Source organism: Bubalus bubalis, chromosome 10 (genome assembly GCF_019923935.1).
Source record: "Bubalus bubalis isolate 160015118507 breed Murrah chromosome 10, NDDB_SH_1, whole genome shotgun sequence".
Classification (NCBI taxonomy): Eukaryota; Metazoa; Chordata; class Mammalia; order Artiodactyla; family Bovidae; genus Bubalus; species Bubalus bubalis.
In genome coordinates, this window is record NC_059166.1 from 91,723,648 (window position 1) to 91,741,861 (window position 18,214).

Consider the following 18,214-nt stretch of genomic DNA (forward strand, 5'->3'; position numbering starts at 1 on the left):
AAATAATTGCAGTTTTCAATGTTCCTTGGGATCTTCTGCTTGCTTTCTGTGGTACATGACAGGGATGTGATAAACAGAAAGGAGCATTGCTCATTCCTCACTTTTGATCATTTCACATCTTCTATCCACAGAAGACTGAAGACCTTAGAATGGATCTCTGTCCTGATGTTGTTATCCTGTTTTACAGTATCCATGCCAGCCTTTAAATGTAAAGATGCAATGTCATCTTGTACATCAAATCTACGTAATTTTATGTGCAAGCCTTACTACTTTGGAAGGACTGGTAAATGTTTCTGGGGCTGACTTTCTCTCTGCCAGTAGTATAGATGGGAAATGGTAGCAACATATCTAATTCTGCAGTACAGTGTTATATAATGGGTAGTTTACAGTGATTAAAAAAAAAAAACCCACATGTACCCACATTAGAGGAAGAAAACAAACATGTAACACAGATTAATTATGTACTTATTAGCTTTTCAAGGGGACTCTTCACTTTACAAAAGGATTCACTACAGATTTTCTTTAAATAGTAAGCTCCACTAGTGCATTGAAGATATAATTAGATCTGCCTAAACTGGATTTGTACACATTTCAGGAACTGATTCATTGTGCACAGACACAGCAAACTCATGTTTGCTTTGTGACACAGAGCACAACCAGCAAATATGCATATGCTCTATCCAGAAGGTGCCAAACAGCCAGATGTTTGGGAAAGCCTGGATCTCTGACTGTGTGTTTGAGTCTTGTCCAGATGCTCAGCACAATCCATTGTGGTTGGAAGTCCTCCCCACACAGCAGGAGGAAAGTGAAAGTGAACTCGCTCAGTGGTGTCCGACTCTTTGCAACCCCATGGACTGTAGCCTACCAGGTTCCTCCGTCCATGGGATTTTCCAGGCAAGAATACTGGAGTGGGTTGCCATTTCCTTCTCCAGCAGGAGGGCAGAGGAGCAAATACACTGAGACATTCGCTTCTTGCTGAAACTAATAATGACGTTCTTTTGACTGCATATGGGTCAGCCATCTTAGAAATGACCATCTTCAATGAACATTTTGCAAACGATATACATCATTTTCATTAAGAGGAGAGGTCATCAGGGGAGGATGTCACATGAAATATATACAAATCATCAACACGTTGAAGAGTTTACATTTAAAGGCCAAAATGAATACTTTAAAATTAATGTGGAAGACAAGAGGTTATCCAATAGAGAGGAATTGGGCTCCAATCAGCATTGCTATTAAGAAGGTGAGATATAGATGCAGAAACATACAAACTGGAACAAAACTTTCCACACTAGTGAAAATAGGAGAGCTCCATTCACCAGCAGGTGCTCAGGTCATCTGCACCAAGGAGCCGGGACTGTTGGCACCCCAGATGGGAGCTGTTGATTGTTCACAAAATCCGATGTGTAATTCTTGATACAAAGCACTGCTAGTGGTGTGAAGGGATACTCCTGTTTGTGACAGCTTTGTAAACAGACTCTTAAAGAAAAAAGACATGAACTTAACCTAAATAAAAGGCTTTCGGGACTCACTCTTGGCATATGTGGAACCACAGGGAAGGCTTGGATGGCAAAGCTTCCCTGAGCGACACCAGACTCAGTGGGCTGACCTGTTGGTCTCAACTGAGGGGGAAGAGAGCGCGAGGTGGCAGCCGGGTCTGGGGCGCAGCCTGAGCTCTGCCTTATACTTAGTGTGGTAAAATGGGAGGAATGATGCTCATATCGCAAGTTTTCAAAAATCTCTTTTGCTTTAAAAAGAAATCAGTGAGCCTGATATGTGAAAGGTAGTTAAATGCTAGTTCCATTTCAGTTCTGAAAAATTTACAGAACACAGGAAAACAACACCAGCTTTTTGTTGTCCTTGGTGCTTTGCTCTGTTCTCTTGAGCTCATAGGTTCTGTGCTGGGCGTGGGCCGAGTAAGCCTGTCCCCTAGATCCTTGCTGTCCCTCACCACTGCTCCACTCGCCCATTGACAACGAAGGGAAAGCTTTAACAGCCACGAGCACCGTCATCAGGCACATTCACCAGGTAACTATAGCAGTCAAAATCTGTTTCCTTCCTCACCAAACACAAGTGGTTATTGTACACATTAGCCAGGCCTTAAGTGGGCATCAGAGTCACTTCTGGTTGGAGGGACAAGTCTGTGTAAAGAGCTGCTGTAATGTACAGTGTTTGTGGTGAGAAAACTCTTGAAAAGGTACTTTCTTTTTTCTTTTTTTACTATTAGGAAAGTATGATATGTTCCCAAATGCATCCCTTTTCAAATATTCCTGGTTCATTGGCCCCCATCAGGCCCCGCTGCATGTGGAAGTGGAATGACCATCATATTTGGTGCCTTCTTTGCACTGAGCTTAGCACTGGGGTTTAATCCTCACAACAGCTTTATGAAGCAGGTGATGTTACCACCTACTTTTAATGGACGAGGAAACTAAGGCATAGAGAAGAGGTTCCCTAAAATTACTCAGCTAAAAAGTGTTAGAAGTGGAATTTGGAGTTCTGACTCCAGAGTCTACATCACGCTCTTCATTCTGGGCTCCATGGTCCCCATTTGGCTTGTAACCAAGGCCAGTAAGTTACAGGTTTACATGCAGCAGGGGAGTGCAGTTCTGGGTGACAACGACCAGATTCTCCCCTTGGGGTGGGGGACAGAGCGGAGTACTCCAAGGGGACCCCGGGAGATGAGGAGGCTGTGGCCTGTCTCTAACTTGCTGGTGCTCTCAAGGAAATGGGGGGAGAGTGTGAGGGTCAAGAAGGGCCATGGGATGCTGGTCTAGGGACCAGTTTGCCTAAAGGTGCTCCCTATCAGACGCATAAATGTTTTTTACTTGCCAGAAATATAATTATTTAGAATGTGGATATATCTGCTGAAATGTTAAAAAAAATGAGACAGAGTTATGGAAAATATACAATTGTGACATGTGATTTATATATGTCTTCTAAATTTACTCCTTTGGTGTTGTATTTGTGACCAAAAATGTAAAAAAGTTACTTTATTATAAATTTTTACAAACATTTAAACATTTAAACACTTTCCTAATTAAATTTTGATGGCAATTCTTCAGATATACATCATCTTAGGAACTAAAAACATTGCCAGTCAGAATTGTGTCCTATGAATTCTGTTTGATTAGATATTTAGAGGGTAGAGAGACTTTGAAATCAGATTAATTGTTTTAAAAATACATGCAATAAGAATAAATACAATATTCTCCAAGTAATTAAGATTTCTCTTGCCTTTTTTCAGTATTCTACAACTGACTGAACTTTTATAGTATACTATGTTAACTAACTGTGAAAAGAATTATTATATGCAAAAGCAAAGGTGATACTTGATATTTTTGTTCAAATAAAGCATAATCTTTGGAGAAAACACTGATGAAAAGAATAACATCAGTAAAAGCTTAGACCTGCAACACAGTCCAGTTATTTTCAGGTAGGTTTTAAGATTATACTTCTGGTTAAGTATACCTTGACCGTTTATCACTAGAGCACAGAAAGAGGAGACCTATGGAAAGCCAAGTAGCAACAGCTTTCAGAGACTGTCCATCTGCAGCATGCACTACACTGCTTATACAAAGGCCACATGCACAGAAAAGGACTGGTTTCAACCTGTCAGAGCTGCAGGCATTTGAGACCGAGGGATACTCCTGCACTCTTGGTGGGAATGTAAATTGGTGCAGCCATTACGGAAAACAGCATGGAAGTTCCTTAAAAAACTAAAAATAGCACTACCATATGATTCAGCAATCTCACTCCTATCTGGAGAAAAACGTAATTCAAAAAGATCCATGGACCTTAATGTTCAGGACAGCACTATTTACAATAGCCAGGATACAGAAGTAACCTGTGTCCATTAACACATGCATGGATAAAGAAGATGTGGTTCATGTATACAATGAAATAGTATAACCATAAAAAAGAATGAAGTAATGTCATTTGCAGCAAAATAGATGCACTCAGAGACTATCATACTAAGTGAAGTAAGCCAGAGAAATATCATATGATATTGCTTATATGTGTAATCTAAAATATGATATAAATGAACTTATTTACAAAACAGAAACAGACTCATAGACATAGAAAACAAACTTATGGTTATCCAAGGAGATGGGGAGTGGGGAGCGGGATAGATTAGGAGTTTGGGATCAGCAGATACCAACTACCATATACAAAATAAACAACAAGGTCCTACTTGTTGTATAGCACAGGGAACTATATTCAACACACTCTAATAAACCACAATAGAAGAGAATATAGGAAAAAAATATATATTGGAATTATTTTGCTATACGCCAGAACTAACAGAACATTGCAAATCAACTATATTTCAATTAAAAAATATACAAATGAATATCAAAACTATCATGTTGAGTATAAGAAGCCAAACACAAGACTATATAATACCTCTTTCTTTCACTCAGCACAATGATATATATAATTTCATCCATATGACACACTTTGTTACACAGACCTAAGAAATGAATACACGTGACAAACAATAGGTGTTTGTCAAAACTCACGAAAGTAGACACTTAAAATGCATGATGATTGTTCTGTGTAAATTGTATCTTAATAGACTTGATTAAAAACAAGGGAATTAGAGGAAAAAAAAAGACTGAGGGATAAAAGAAGACTTACCAATGGCCAATGGGTACACAAAAAGGCCCTCGACATCACTAATCATCAGGGAAATGCAAATCAAAATCACAGTAAGATTTCACCTCACACCTGTGAGAATGGCTGCATTAAGAATCGAGGGATCAGTGTTGAGGAGAATGTGGAGAAAAGGGAACCCTCCTACACAGTTGGTGGGAATGCAGAATTGGTGCAGCCACCGTGGAAAACAGTGTGACGTTTCCTTATAAAACCAAAACCAGAATTACCATATGATGCAGCAATCCTACTCCTGGGTATTTATCTGAAGGAAATGGAATTAAGATCTCAAAGAGACCTCTGCACCCCCATATTCATTGCTGCACTGTTCACAACAGCCAAGACACGGAAACTATCTATCCATGATGCATACACATGCAAACTGGAATAATATTCAGCCATAAAAAGAAATCTTGCCATTGTGACAGCATGGATTGTTCTTATGCTAAGTGAAATAAGTGAGACAGAGAATATGGTATGACCTCACTTACATGTGGGATCTAAAAATCAAAAACCCCTGAACTCACAGAAACAGAGTAGCCTGGTGACTGTGCAGGCGGGGTGGGGGAGATGGGTGAAGATGCTCAAAGGATATGAGCTCCCTATTACAAGACAAATGAGTTCTGAGGGTCTAACGCGCAGTGTGGTGGCTGTAGGTAATATGCTGTACTGTATATTTGAATGTTGATAAAGGAGTAGATCTTAAGTATTCTCATCTCACACACACACACACACACACACACACAAACACACACACAATGATAACCATGTGAAGTCATGAAGTGTTAACTAAGTTTACTGTGGTAGTCATTTTGCAATATATATGTATATACAATCATCACACTATATACTTCAGCTTACACAATATATGTCAATATATTTCAATAAAACCGGCAAAAAAACAATGGGAGGTATAAAACATCTACATTTTTATATACTCACATATACTTTAGTTACTGAACTCTGGTTAGTTGTCTACTGCTCAGGAAATTTTAAAAATCATGATATTAACCAGCTTTTGCCTTTTTAATAACATAGGTTTCTTTGAACTATTTAGAAACTCTTTAGCAAGGACTGAATTGCTCAGACCATTTGGTGTATGAGGCTAAAAGCCCACTTTCTACCCCAGTGGAACCCCTGGAAATGGAACAAATCCCCAGTGGGCTCTTTAGTCTATTTGTTGTCTGCCTGGGCTTTGAAATAGTAACCTTGATGTTAGCAATATATTGCTGAGTACAATTTGTATGGAAACAAATTGGAAAAGATTCATTCTAGGCTCGAAAGTGATTTCTCCTTTATGTAGGATGGAGTCTGGATGAAGTCTTGGTAACTCCACGCACAAACCAGTCTCTGACAGGGCAAGGAAAAGAGCAGCTCTCCAGGTTATATGCGTTGACACCTTTCACTTTCTGCCTTCAAGGTAAGAGTACTCTCCTTTGTAAAATGTTCATTGCTATGCATAACCAATTTCTGTTTATTAGGGCACACAGTCATTTTACTCCACCCTCCTCTTTCTCTCTTTCCCTCTCTAGTCCACCAAATGTTATGGAAAAGTAAGTTGTTCCAATTTATAGCTCATTCAGACAGTTCTGACACTGTCAAGTCTGATACTCTGGGACATGGTGAGTAGGTCAAAATGGATGTAAATGAACCAAACTTTCAATCAGCTGTGATTTAAGTATACAGTACCATAGCTCAGTTGTAATAGAACAGATAAGAGCTGAAAAGGCCCAGAATAATTCAGACTAAAATATCTTGTGGTATTTTTCCATTTTAAAATGAATCGAGCAATTCTTTCTGGTTGAGGATTGACAGCGTAATGGAAACAGAGCAAACTACAGAATTTCTCACCAGGTAACTGCATTAGCAGCAAAATTCATAATACAGTCTGTTGGTTGAAAAGAGCATGAAGCCTTCTGTTTTCTTATGAGGTGCTATATTCTCACAGTTCTTGGCCAATTCTAATAGCTATATTGCCAAATTGTGGTTATCGGAAAACACTCTCTAACCTGTAACTTTTAGCAATATCATGCGAGACTGCATGGATGCTGATTCTCCTTGTAATTTATTGTGGTGGAGAAACATAATTAAAACTGCTTCCAAGTATTGCCTTCTACTTAGGAGGCAACAATCACATAAGACACTGCTGCATAACAGCAATCTGGAATATTTCCATGTATTCTAGAGGACTAACTAAAGATTAAAAGAGCAGGCAAACGTTTCAGTGACATTTGAGACTTTTATTCTACACAGAAACTCTTGTTTTTTCTAGAGATAACTTTTTGTGGGACAAAATGCATTGCATAAATATTATAGACAGTCCACACATTATGTAAACTTTATGTACACATTTGTTTTTATGTTTCACTTACCAGAATCAAGAGGCAACTTGAGGCCAATTTGGTGTGCTCAGGGATGGTGGAAAACACTGACAAAATCAAGCAACCAAAGACGAGGAGAAAACTGCAAAACAACAAAATAAGAGAAATCTGATGAGAACCTGGCCTTAGCATGACAGACTTAATTTCTCATTTCCAGTGGATAAAGCACACGATCCATTTGAATTGACATTGGTTAAATTGTAAAAGCTCTAAAAACGGCTAGCCATTTAAAATATCAAAGTACAATGTGATGTCCAACACATGTGGGGCTCCTTTGTAACTTTATTGATGAGGGTGTGTGTGTGTGTGTGTGTGTGTGTGTGTGTTGTGTGCTATGCTTAAATGGCCTCCCTCAGTTGGGAATCTGTAAATTTCCTACAAAGAGCTCTCCTGAGCAGGCATCCTGAAAGGCCCAGAAGTGTGTTTTGCTTTCCTGTTTGGAGCACAAACTGTAGCCACTCTGCTGTCAAAGGAGCAGACTCACCCCCTGTTTGGCAGCTTTGGTGAACCATCAAGCGTTCTGAGTGGTTACTAAGCCATGGGCTCCTTTTTAGAGTCCAACATTGCTCCCGGATTCTCATTTGTCATTTCTTTATTTTAATAATAAGAACAGAAAGTGACTTCTGCTACCCACATGCTTTCCATTCCTTTCTGCTCAAACCCTTACAGAAACGTTCCCCTGCCCGGCTTCATTTGCGCTGTAGTGACAGGGAGCATGTCTAGCAGTCAGTTTGCAGGCATTTTTATTCCTAGAAATACTGAACCTCTGGGGCCCTGGGGTGGGAAACCAAGTTCCCAAAGTAAACGTCTAATAAAATGGGCAGGCTTGGTTTTAACGTTGAAAATTTACTTATCCTGAAATTAAAAAAAAAAAAAAAATCCCAATAGCTGAGCTACTTGCTCTAAGTCATATAGCTATATTGCCAAATTGTGGTTTTCAGAAAACACTGTCTGACCTGTAACTTTTAACAATATAATAAGCGACTGCAAGCATGCTGATTCTCCTTGTAATTTATTGTGGTGGAGAAACAAAATTAAAACTGCTTCCAAGTATTGTCTTCTACTTATGAGGCAATGATAACATAAAATACTGCTACATCATAGCAATCTGAAATATTTCTTTGTATTCTAGACGACTGACTCACATGATTTCATGTCTTACTCAACAATCTCCTTTAAAACATCAGCTCTGTGTTCTTTAGCATCGCGTGGATCTAGCCTTTGGCCCCTCTTGTCTTCCCCTGACAAGTCTGCGTGTCTTTCTATTACACTTGACTGGGGTTCTCGAGAGTTCAAAGCCAGGGATTGGTGACTTATGGAGAGGGGACAAATCTGGCCCCTACAGCCACACTCGTTCACTTGTGTACTGCCTACAGCTGCATTCATGCAAAACTCCAGAACTGAGATTTGTGTTCTAAGCATGAGGCTGGAATGTTTACTCTCCAGCCTTTAGAGGAAAATTTGCTGACTCCGGATTGATACCAAGCATCCCTTATTTCTATACATCCATTTCGGTGCAGAAGTGAAGTGGGTCTGCTGATAATTACTCACATTCAGAGGGTTTCCTATAAGGGAGACACTGTGCTAAGTCCCTTTCACAGGCACTTTCCACATTATCCTCTCAAATTTATGGAGTAGAAATCTCATTGTTCCTGTTTTGTAGACATGAAAACTGAGAATTAGGAACACTTTGTGACTCATCCCAGGCTATTTAGCAGGAAGAGGGTTCGAGCACTGTCTGTCCTGCAGTCACTGTGCAGTGTTGCTGAGGAGCAGGGAGGATAGCAGTGATGGTCTGGCAAGACTCTTGGAGTTGGAAGTGGGGGGACTTCTCTCTCTCTTCCCGCTGAGAGGGAAGCAGTTACCCTTCTGAATAGCAGAAGCCTTCAAGAAGGGCTTCAGGGAAGGACGCTACTAGGGAGAAAACTTGGTATCTGAGTTAATAACCACTCATCATACTTTGGACGCATGTACTTTGTGATTCAGGATTCTTCCAATTCTACTTTAAATTGGCTCTAACAGACTGGGAATCGTAAACTAGAAATCAAATTCCAGCATGCCTACACCTTGAAACCCAGGGATCACTAAAGTAGTTCGGAGGATGATATGGCATCAAATACAGACAGTGACAGATGTTTCCCTCTGGTGAGTGACTGCTATCTATAGATGCCTCCTGAGTCCAGGGTGAGCAGAAAACATGCAGAGAAGCAAGCAGGGGATGACTCAGTCACTAAGACACCGTCTCCTCCAAGACCATCTCAATAGTGGCTTCATGACCCCCATGTGTATTTTCAAAACAGACCTACATCACTAGCCCTTTTTCGAGTGCCTTCTTCATTAACAGCTGGGTGTTGCTTAATCTTTTTCCTTCATGTCACTACTTTGCCCATTTTCTCTCTTGAGCTGATCTTACCCTCCTTTTTAACAAGAGTAGTTTCTGTACTAGAAATCTGTTATTTCTATGGGAGCCCAGCTGAAGACAGAAAACCAAAGACCTCCACTGCTCTGGCTGCCCAAGAGGATATGAATGAACAAATACATTTATTAATCCCCAAATTCCTTCCTTCCTTCAACCATTCATCCACTTGGCCAATCAGCAAATACTGATTAAGCATATGATACTAGGCTGAGTCACAGGGATATAACAATAAACAAGACTTTCTTTTCTTGCCTTTGCAGAGTTTATGATCTGTTGAGGCATACAGGGTAGCAAACAGATGTAAAAAGTAAGTGAAAATTCTGAGTGATGACTGCAAAGATAGGGAAGATGCAGGGGATGACAGGAGCATACGGGACAGGAGGAATTGCACGGGACTGGTTATTTAGTTTGTGGAGTTGGTGTAAAGTCAACATGTGGCGACCCTTTGTTAAAGATTAGGAAGAATTTCAAGGCAATGACAGTGGAGCGTGACACGAAGCGTGGCACCCTTCAGTTCTGGGCTCCGTGAGACTGCACAGGTGGCATACCTACAGAGTCAGACCTGGGGTTTGGGAAGACTTCTTGGAGCAGGTAAGGACTGAAACGAGCCCTGAAGGCCCAGGAGGGTTGGTCGGCATTACGGTTGTGTGGCTGGGGAAAGGAATGCTCTAGGTCATTCAACTGCGTGGGTGAAGGCCAGATGCAAGCATCACCAAAACTCACTAATTAATCAACAGGGTAGAGTTAGTGAACTCCTTCTAGCTAGCTTACCTTTGGTGGTTCATGAAACGTGTAAAGCAAGTCATTCCTGCAACTTCATTTTTTTTTTTTTAACATAGGAATCATCTTGGCTCCATTGAAAACATGTACTGAGTACCCTCCATGAAAAACACCACGCCAAGCATAACTGAGAGATGAGAATAAACCAAAGTAGACTCTATCCTTAATGAGCAGTGTGGTGAGTAAAGGGAACACACAAGACAGTCATCATGAAGGTAGAGACAGATACATGCTAGGAGAAATATCACAGAGCCTGAAAGGAAGTGGCGGGGTTGGGCGTGTTCTGTTCAGTTGGGAGTTGTGGAAGCACATCAAGAAAATCTCCAAAAGTGGGTGTTGCTGGAGCTGGTCTTTGAAGGAAAGGTTGGGCTTTGACAAGAGAAATTTCTGGGGAAACACATTCCAGAAGGAGAGTACAGTAGGAGAGAGGCAACGAGCCAGAAAATGGATGAGATAAAGTATCTGCTCCTGCTCCCTGTTTCATGGAACAAGAAGTTACTGAGTTTAACTGTAGCATGGATGGGACAGGTGGCTTGAATTGGGAGTCTGGGGCCATGACGGATAATACTTCAGGGTCTGTCTTTAGTTCAGCAGACAGTGGAGGCCACTGAACAGGAAGTAGCCTTTGTTTCTGAATAGGAAGCTCATCTCATCAGACGTGCCCTCTGGGAAGATCAAGTCAGCAGCCACGTGCGTTAGGACATCTCTGAGTAGCTGAGAAATAGGGTGAGGAGTAATGGTGACTCGGGTTAGGCTGAGAGCTTGCTGGCAGAAATGAGGCAGCCTGAAGGGATGTTGTGAAAGCAGTAGCTCCCTCACTTGGTAACTCTTGGCCTTGCAGGTAGAGTTTGGGAAGCCGGTGGGGCTGAGAAATCTGAGGTCTCCATCCGCACTTACTGGTGACGCTCTTAACAAGTCAGGAGGGGAAAAGTCAGGAGAGTGAGGAGGAAAACCAGATTCTGAGGAGAAGACAACCCCAATCTTGGACACCCACATGGAACTGTGGGTCTGAATCTTGGGCACAAGGTCTGGCTGAGATACAGGAGTGCCCTCCTCCGGGAGGAAGCAAATGAACAGAAAGTGCAGAATGAGCACAGAAGGTTTAAACAGCATACAGGCTAGTTGGGGACACTTCCTGATCTTGGAGAGTGGCATTATGGGAGCAACAGACACACGCTGCTGTGAAGTAGCTCTGGGTGGCCCTGCCAGAGACAGGGCCCTTGGCTGGAGAAGCACTGGGCTGACAGCAACACCCCCGAGGGGACTGCCTGCACTGCTGGGTCTGAGTGTGGCTCTGTTGACCTCACTGCTCCTAAGGTCCCACACACCCGTGCGCAGTCTGACAACCACCCTACTCCACCCCTCTGCAGGCTGAGTAGAAGTGGGAGCAGAGGCACGAGTCACTGGACATGGGGTGTCTTTATCTAGGGTATACAAGTCCCCAAGGGCTCTGTAGATAGAATTTCAGGGAGGGGTGAATGCGGATGGGAAAAATTATATCTTTGTCACGAATCATGGCAAAAAACCATGAAGGTATCATCAGGATTAAAAACCACAATGGTATCAGAAGGACTCGTGAGTCTGTCACTCATAGAAACCACAGATATTTTCAGACCCCATTCTACAGCTGTAGATGAACCATTTGTGTTTCATCTCAAATGTTGATTTTGCCTTATCACTATTTCAAGATTACGGTAGTTATTAGACCCACTGCTGGGAGTTGTTTTTTTTTTTTTACCTCATCAATAAAGAAGCATATGTATAATTCTATCAGACACTTTAATATTTTAATAATAGCATTTCAATTTTAATTTTTTTCTTTTGTAATCACCTGTATTTTATGCATTTAAAACATTTTTCTGAGGAAAAGCTCACAGGCTTTACCAGACTGCTGAAGGTTCGTGGCACACAAAAATTAGAAGCCTGTGTGTGGTAGGAGATAAGTCAGGGGCTGGGGAGTGGAAAATTACCTATGGGTCACCAACTTACTCAGGTAATGTTTCTTTTTTTTAATCCTAGAGCATTTTAGATATTTATTTTCACGTATTTAGTCCTAATTGTTTATTTTCCCCCTACAGGTAGGTTTTAAAATAATTTTCAAAGAATATGAATATTCTTTCTCTTATAATTAATCCTGCGATATCATAAAATCTGTATTCCTAGAAAATCATTCTGTAACACCTATTGGCTTTTACTTTGCCTGAAGCAACCATTTATGTCTTGTTTCTGAGGAAATTAACTTTCATGTGGACTTTCTGTCCTTTAGAACGCAGAGATTATTATAAAAGGAAAAGAAGGGTATTTATGATACAAAATATTGTCAGTTGAAAGGCCTCTATGTTTATCCCAGAAAACTACCATCAGCTTTTGTGGGCTTTAATTAGCCCAGTTTGTCAGATTTACTTTGGTGCGTGCATTCTCAGTCCCTTAAGTCGTGTCTGACTCTTCACCATCCTGTGGACTATAACCCATCAAGCTCCTCTAACTTTGGGAGAAGGGTCTACTTGGAAATAACGTGGGTGCTTGTGGAATAGATGACGTCTGTGACTTGGGAAGCCAGTTCATGCTTTGAGCAGGGGTTCATTTGGGAAGAATTAAAGTGATGGGAAAATAAAGGAAGTTATGCAGCATTGTTCACACAAACACACACCTCAGCCCCGCAGGAGCCGCGGTGAATAACACGGTGGAGAAGGAGGAAGAGGGGCTGATGGAGACAGTTCTCTCTGAGGCAGCTGAGCTCAGTCAGCAGGCAGACTTACAGCACAGGCTTCTGTGGGTGCAGCAACCACACACTCCCACTTAGAAGGTGCTCTTGGCAAGGATTTTGGGGGACGATATGCTTTCCACGCGTAACTGTCCATGTGAGTCAACTATTTAGGAAAGTTGCGGGGTAGAGGTGATCGCAAATGTCTGAAAGGGACCCGAATTGCGGAATTAAAATAAAGAATGACAACAGGAAGTAGATAGGAAGTTTTCAAAGAAAACAGTTCTTTAGAAGAAACTTCTGAAGGAAATTCAACCCTGCCTCTGACTTCTCATGAATTTCTCATTACCGCTTTAATAGAGTGTGTATCTGAGGAAAGACCTCACGGTGTGCAGCGAATCACGAGGACTGGAGTGCACGCGCTGGCATCAGCGACCACAGATAACCCGCCGGCTGCCACTGCATTTGCCTGAGGAAGTGCTGCCTGAGAAATCTGGAAAGAAATCTGAGAAATCTGCCTAAGGAGACTGGAGCCCAGTTTTTTTTTTTTTTTCTTTCGGCATCCTAAATTTGCCTTTATTTCTAAACTTGGCACTTTGCAAAATGTCCTTCTTGTATAATTTTTCCATAAAAGGGCATTTTGCACATTAAATCTATCTACCACATGCCCTAACTTCCATTGCAATGCAATGGAAATTAAATACATTTTTGGTGTCTTTAAAGGTGGTTTGGTGTCTTTAAAGGTGAGAAAACTCTGTAAGGCTTGTGTTTTGAAGACAAGTGAAATCCCATGATCCATCGAGCTAAAGCACCATCTATTGCTTCTGGGGAAAATGCTGAGGGTTTACTTTATGAAGACAGTAATCTTTTAACATATTTGTCTCCTTGCCTTGGCTGCTAGGAAGCTGGGTGGTGAATTTGTGACTTGGTAATAATGGCACAGATCCTTCTGGCAAATGTTTAAGGATTAATGTCACTCCTGACTTCTTTAAATTATCCTATCATTGTCTTACCCTTACTGTATTACTTCAGTCACTGGATATTTACTGGCACTGCGCACTTTGGCATGGTCTGTGCTTAACAGGGCCTTCAGTTTAGTGGGACCACAGACCTTCGCTTATTTTTATCCACTTATACCATATGTGTTTTGTTAGCAGCCTCGAGTACTTTCTGGATGATGCAGGGTATCTGGGGTATACTTCATAAAGATATGATTTTGTCTGTAACTTCTCTTTCCTTGAAATAGAAATATTAATGCAGCCTAAAGTTGTACTCTTTTTAAAGAAGCAAATGATACCACTGGTTCAAATTTAACAATGTAAACTAAATCTAAATTTCTCTCACTTAAATTTCTGAAAAGCTTACATTTACTGCTTTTACACTTTATTATGTTAATCTTGATCCATTTATTCCTAACATGAACTACCAACTCCCTACTCCAAGAATCCCCAAATGCACCGTGCTTGTCTTCAGAGGGAATAGAACACCGTTTCCTAAAGGGCCCGAGGCTGCAATTCAGAAACCATCAGTCAGGCCCTTGCCTCGGCAAGCTCTGTTTCTGCATCCTTCCCATGAGACACTACTGAGACTGAAAACCAGTTTAGACAGTTAAGAAATAATGAATTTAAAATAAAAAGCAAAACCAGTCTTCCTACTGTCATATATTAATGCATGAAACAGGAGGACATTCTATTTGATATTTGATATTGTTTCCCTGTTGCATTTTCCTCTGCAAATAACATCAACTGGAATTCTTATTTGCTTGTTCATTTTAGTCTCTTCTGCAAGAAAGTAAGCTCCACGAAGGCAGGAACCTTCTCTCTCTGATTTGCTACTAACCACTAACCAGTAACTACAATCAGGTCCGGTGCTGCTGCTGCTGCTGCTAAGTCACTTCAGTTGTGTCCCACTCTGTGCGACCCTATAGACGGCAGCCCACCAGGCTCCCCATCCCTGGGATTCTCCAGGCAAGAACACTGGAGTGGGTTGCCATTTCCTTCTCCAGTGCATGAAAGTGAAAAGTGAAAGTGAAGTCGCTCAGTCGTGTCCGACTCTTAGCGACCTCATGGACTGCAGCCTATCAGGCTCCTCCGTCCATGGGATTTTCCAGGCAAGCGTACCGGAGTGGGGTGCAGGTACTAGTAAATTCATTTACTCATACAACACATATTACTCAGAATCTGCCATGTGCCAGGCAGCGTTCTTGGTGCTGAAGGCACAGCAGTGAATAAAATTGACAAAAATCTCTGTTGTAGGATAACCGGGTTGCAAACAGTGTCAACAAATAAAACGTATATAATGTTAGAGAGTGATAATTGCTAAGGAGGTGGAAAACCCCTACACAAGCAGGGGAGGACAGGGTGGAGATGAAGTTTGGACAGAGTGTCCAGGAAGGTCTTATTAAGAAGGTTAACATTTGAATTTCACAAGTGATAGCCCTAACCCATCAAGCCGAAGCAGCGGCGCCCTTGGAATTCAGCCTGGCGCAGGCCTGCGTTTGTCACGCCAATTTCCCGTCTTAAAAGGTACGGTTCCTTTCTCTTGTTGTCACATCCAAACTCCTTTGTTGGGGTTTTAAGATCCCCACCGGAACATTAATTCCACCATTTTCCAAGAGAGACCCTCTGGGCAGCTCTGTTTCCGTTCTATTTTCTGCACAACATCTTCTGTAATGTAATAATGGGAGTAATAATGGAACTACATCCTTCCGTATGCTGCTGTTTCTGAGTCAGTCAGTCACGTGGCAGCTGGTCCCCACCCAGCCCCCTGTCCATACACCTAACTGCCTCTCCTCTGTTTTAAAGACTAAACGAGGACACATCAAACTCAGAGTTTGTGTGTTTTAACCTAACAACCAAGTATATAAATACCAAATTGAGTTAAAAATGCCAACTGAGCATCCCACTGACACACAATTGCTACACAATTTCCACCAGTTTTACTAACAAGGATGAAATCATGAAAAGAATTAAAGTGACTGATTGTCTAAAACTTTAAAGGAAGACATCTGAAAATGTCTCACATGCAGCAATGCCCAGTGGGGCCTGAGGGGCTCAGGTCACCTCATGCTGTGTCTAGGTGAGCCCGCGTGAATGACAACGTGACCGTTGGGCTGGGACCTCTGTGACCACCTTCCCCAGGCTCACTAGTCACAGTGCCTTCCTAACACATAACAGTCGTGGACAGCTAGACCTCAGTGTCCAGTTGCTCATTACTCCAGCTTCTGGAAAGGACTTGCTGCTGCTGCTAAGTCGCTTCAGTCGTGTCCGACTCTGTGGGACCCTATAGATGGCAGCCCACTAGGCTCCCCCGTCCCTGGGATTCTCCAGGCAAGAACACTGGAGTGAGTTGCCATTTCCTTCTCCAGTGCTTGAAAGGACTTGAGGCTGCCCTAAATTAACAGGTGGCAGCACTGAGAAGCTGCTGGGCTGCCGTCTGTACGTGGGAAGGAACCTTGGTGGAATTGACTAGACAGAGATTCACCCTTAAAATGAGCTCCAAGAACTACAGGCCAGGTTGCCATGCTGATGAACAGGCCACATGCAGTTGAAGAGGCCTTGGAAGAATAACATGCTAATTACAGTCATGAATGAAGTAAAAGTTGTTTGCAAAGGTTAAGAAAGAGACAATGTTGTACAATCTATGTGAATGTTGCTTTCAAAGGCATCTTTTCAAGAGGCAATTTTGGTGCTGACATCATGGAAAATAATCCAGACTAATAGTTTTGATAATATGCACCCATGTGAATTAAATTTTCCATGCTTTGTTTCAAAAGGTCTGTTTATGCAAGAAAGTGAGCTATGGCAAAGGTTGAAAACATATGTTAAACGATGTTTGACAATAGTTGTCTGGCCTGAATGATTTTTCCATAAAAGAAATGGTCAATTTATTAGGCAAATAATAACTTAATTATTGCAATTTTCTATGAATATATGATAATAGCCATTACATTATCTGAAAATGAATAACAGAAATTCTGAAGTAACTTAAATAGTTTTACTGGGAACAAAGTAAAAGGGGATAAAAATAGGCTTTAAAGTTATTTTTCCCTGCAAGCAAAAAGCTATTTTAAAGTACAATATTTGATAATAAAAAATCAATTATGAATTTGGTTTCTTTCAACTGATTAGACCCATATGATCCGCTTACTTTAAAAACAGACTTTCCTTGAAAGGTTTCCTGAGAGCAATCATCTTACATGGGAAATCTCAGTGCAACTCTTTGTTACACATAAGCCAAGAAGACTCATCACTTCCTATGAAATGAGAGTATTATGCTTCGCAGAATAAACACTTGCAACCAATGGAGCCAGGTTATTCTATGGGGGCCATGGAGTAGGGAGTTGCTACTGATTTTCTCTAGTCTATTTGGCCTACAGAAATAAAGTAGTAAAGTGACTAAAGTAACATTTAAGTTTAGCACCCTTGGCAAGTTAAGTACCCTTGGCAGTAGACTTTATGATGTAGTACAACATCAGGAAAAACTAAACCCAGCAGACAGATGTTTCCAGAGAGTAATAACCAGAAACTTTGAAACTATTGCACATGTCAGTACCTGCCCAAGGGGTAAGGAAGATACCTTTTTCTTTTGGGACTGGCCTACAATGGCTCTTGTGCGTCTTGGTGACCCAGGCTGAAAAGCCAGCATTATACTGAGTGGAGCTGCTGAAGAGTTTATGGAACAAAACAAAAAGAGTTTATGGAGCAAAGTTGGAAAGTAGTGGACAGACTGTACAGAACATTCCCACCTCTAAAAATATATTTGCAATCAGTTGTAAAAACTATAGACACTCCTCTGGGGCTGCTAAGTAAGTAAACATGTCTGCTTTCTCTTTCTGTTTCTATGTAAGTAAACATCAAGAATATTTTTTGTTTGTTTACAAAGCATTGAAGTTGGTGATTCCACATATATGATAAACAAAACTGAGGTTAAGTGTGGTCCAAATGGTGGAGCAGGAAGACCCTGAGTTCACCTTTCCCCATGGGCACACCAAAATTACAGCTGTTTGCACAGCAACTCTCCACAAAAACCACCTGAAAACTAGCAGAAAAGATTTCCCACAACTAAACATATAAACAAAAAAACCACAAGACGGGTAGGAGGGGCAGAGGCACGGTTTAGTCAAGACCCACACCCCTGGGTAGACGGAGCAAACAGGAAGATGATCACAGTTGCAGAGGTTCAATCCCACGTTGGGCTCCCAATTTCAGGGACCTTGCACTGGAAAGACAGGCTCCCAGAACACCTAGCATTAAAGGCCAGCGGGTTTTAGGC

The 18,214-nt window shown here is 41.5% G+C and overlaps 1 protein-coding gene across 3 annotated transcripts in view; it reads right to left on the reverse strand.

The window, feature by feature from the left end:
* Positions 1-18,214, reverse strand: part of KCNQ5 (potassium voltage-gated channel subfamily Q member 5) — a 609,119-nt gene that overhangs the window by 210,686 nt on the left and 380,219 nt on the right. For all 3 annotated transcript variants that reach the window (XM_025295041.3, XM_025295039.3, XM_025295040.3), the window contains exon 2: positions 7,029-7,119. In XM_025295041.3, the coding sequence (XP_025150826.3) occupies positions 7,029-7,119 (91 nt within the window). The remainder of the gene's footprint in view (positions 1-7,028; positions 7,120-18,214) is intronic.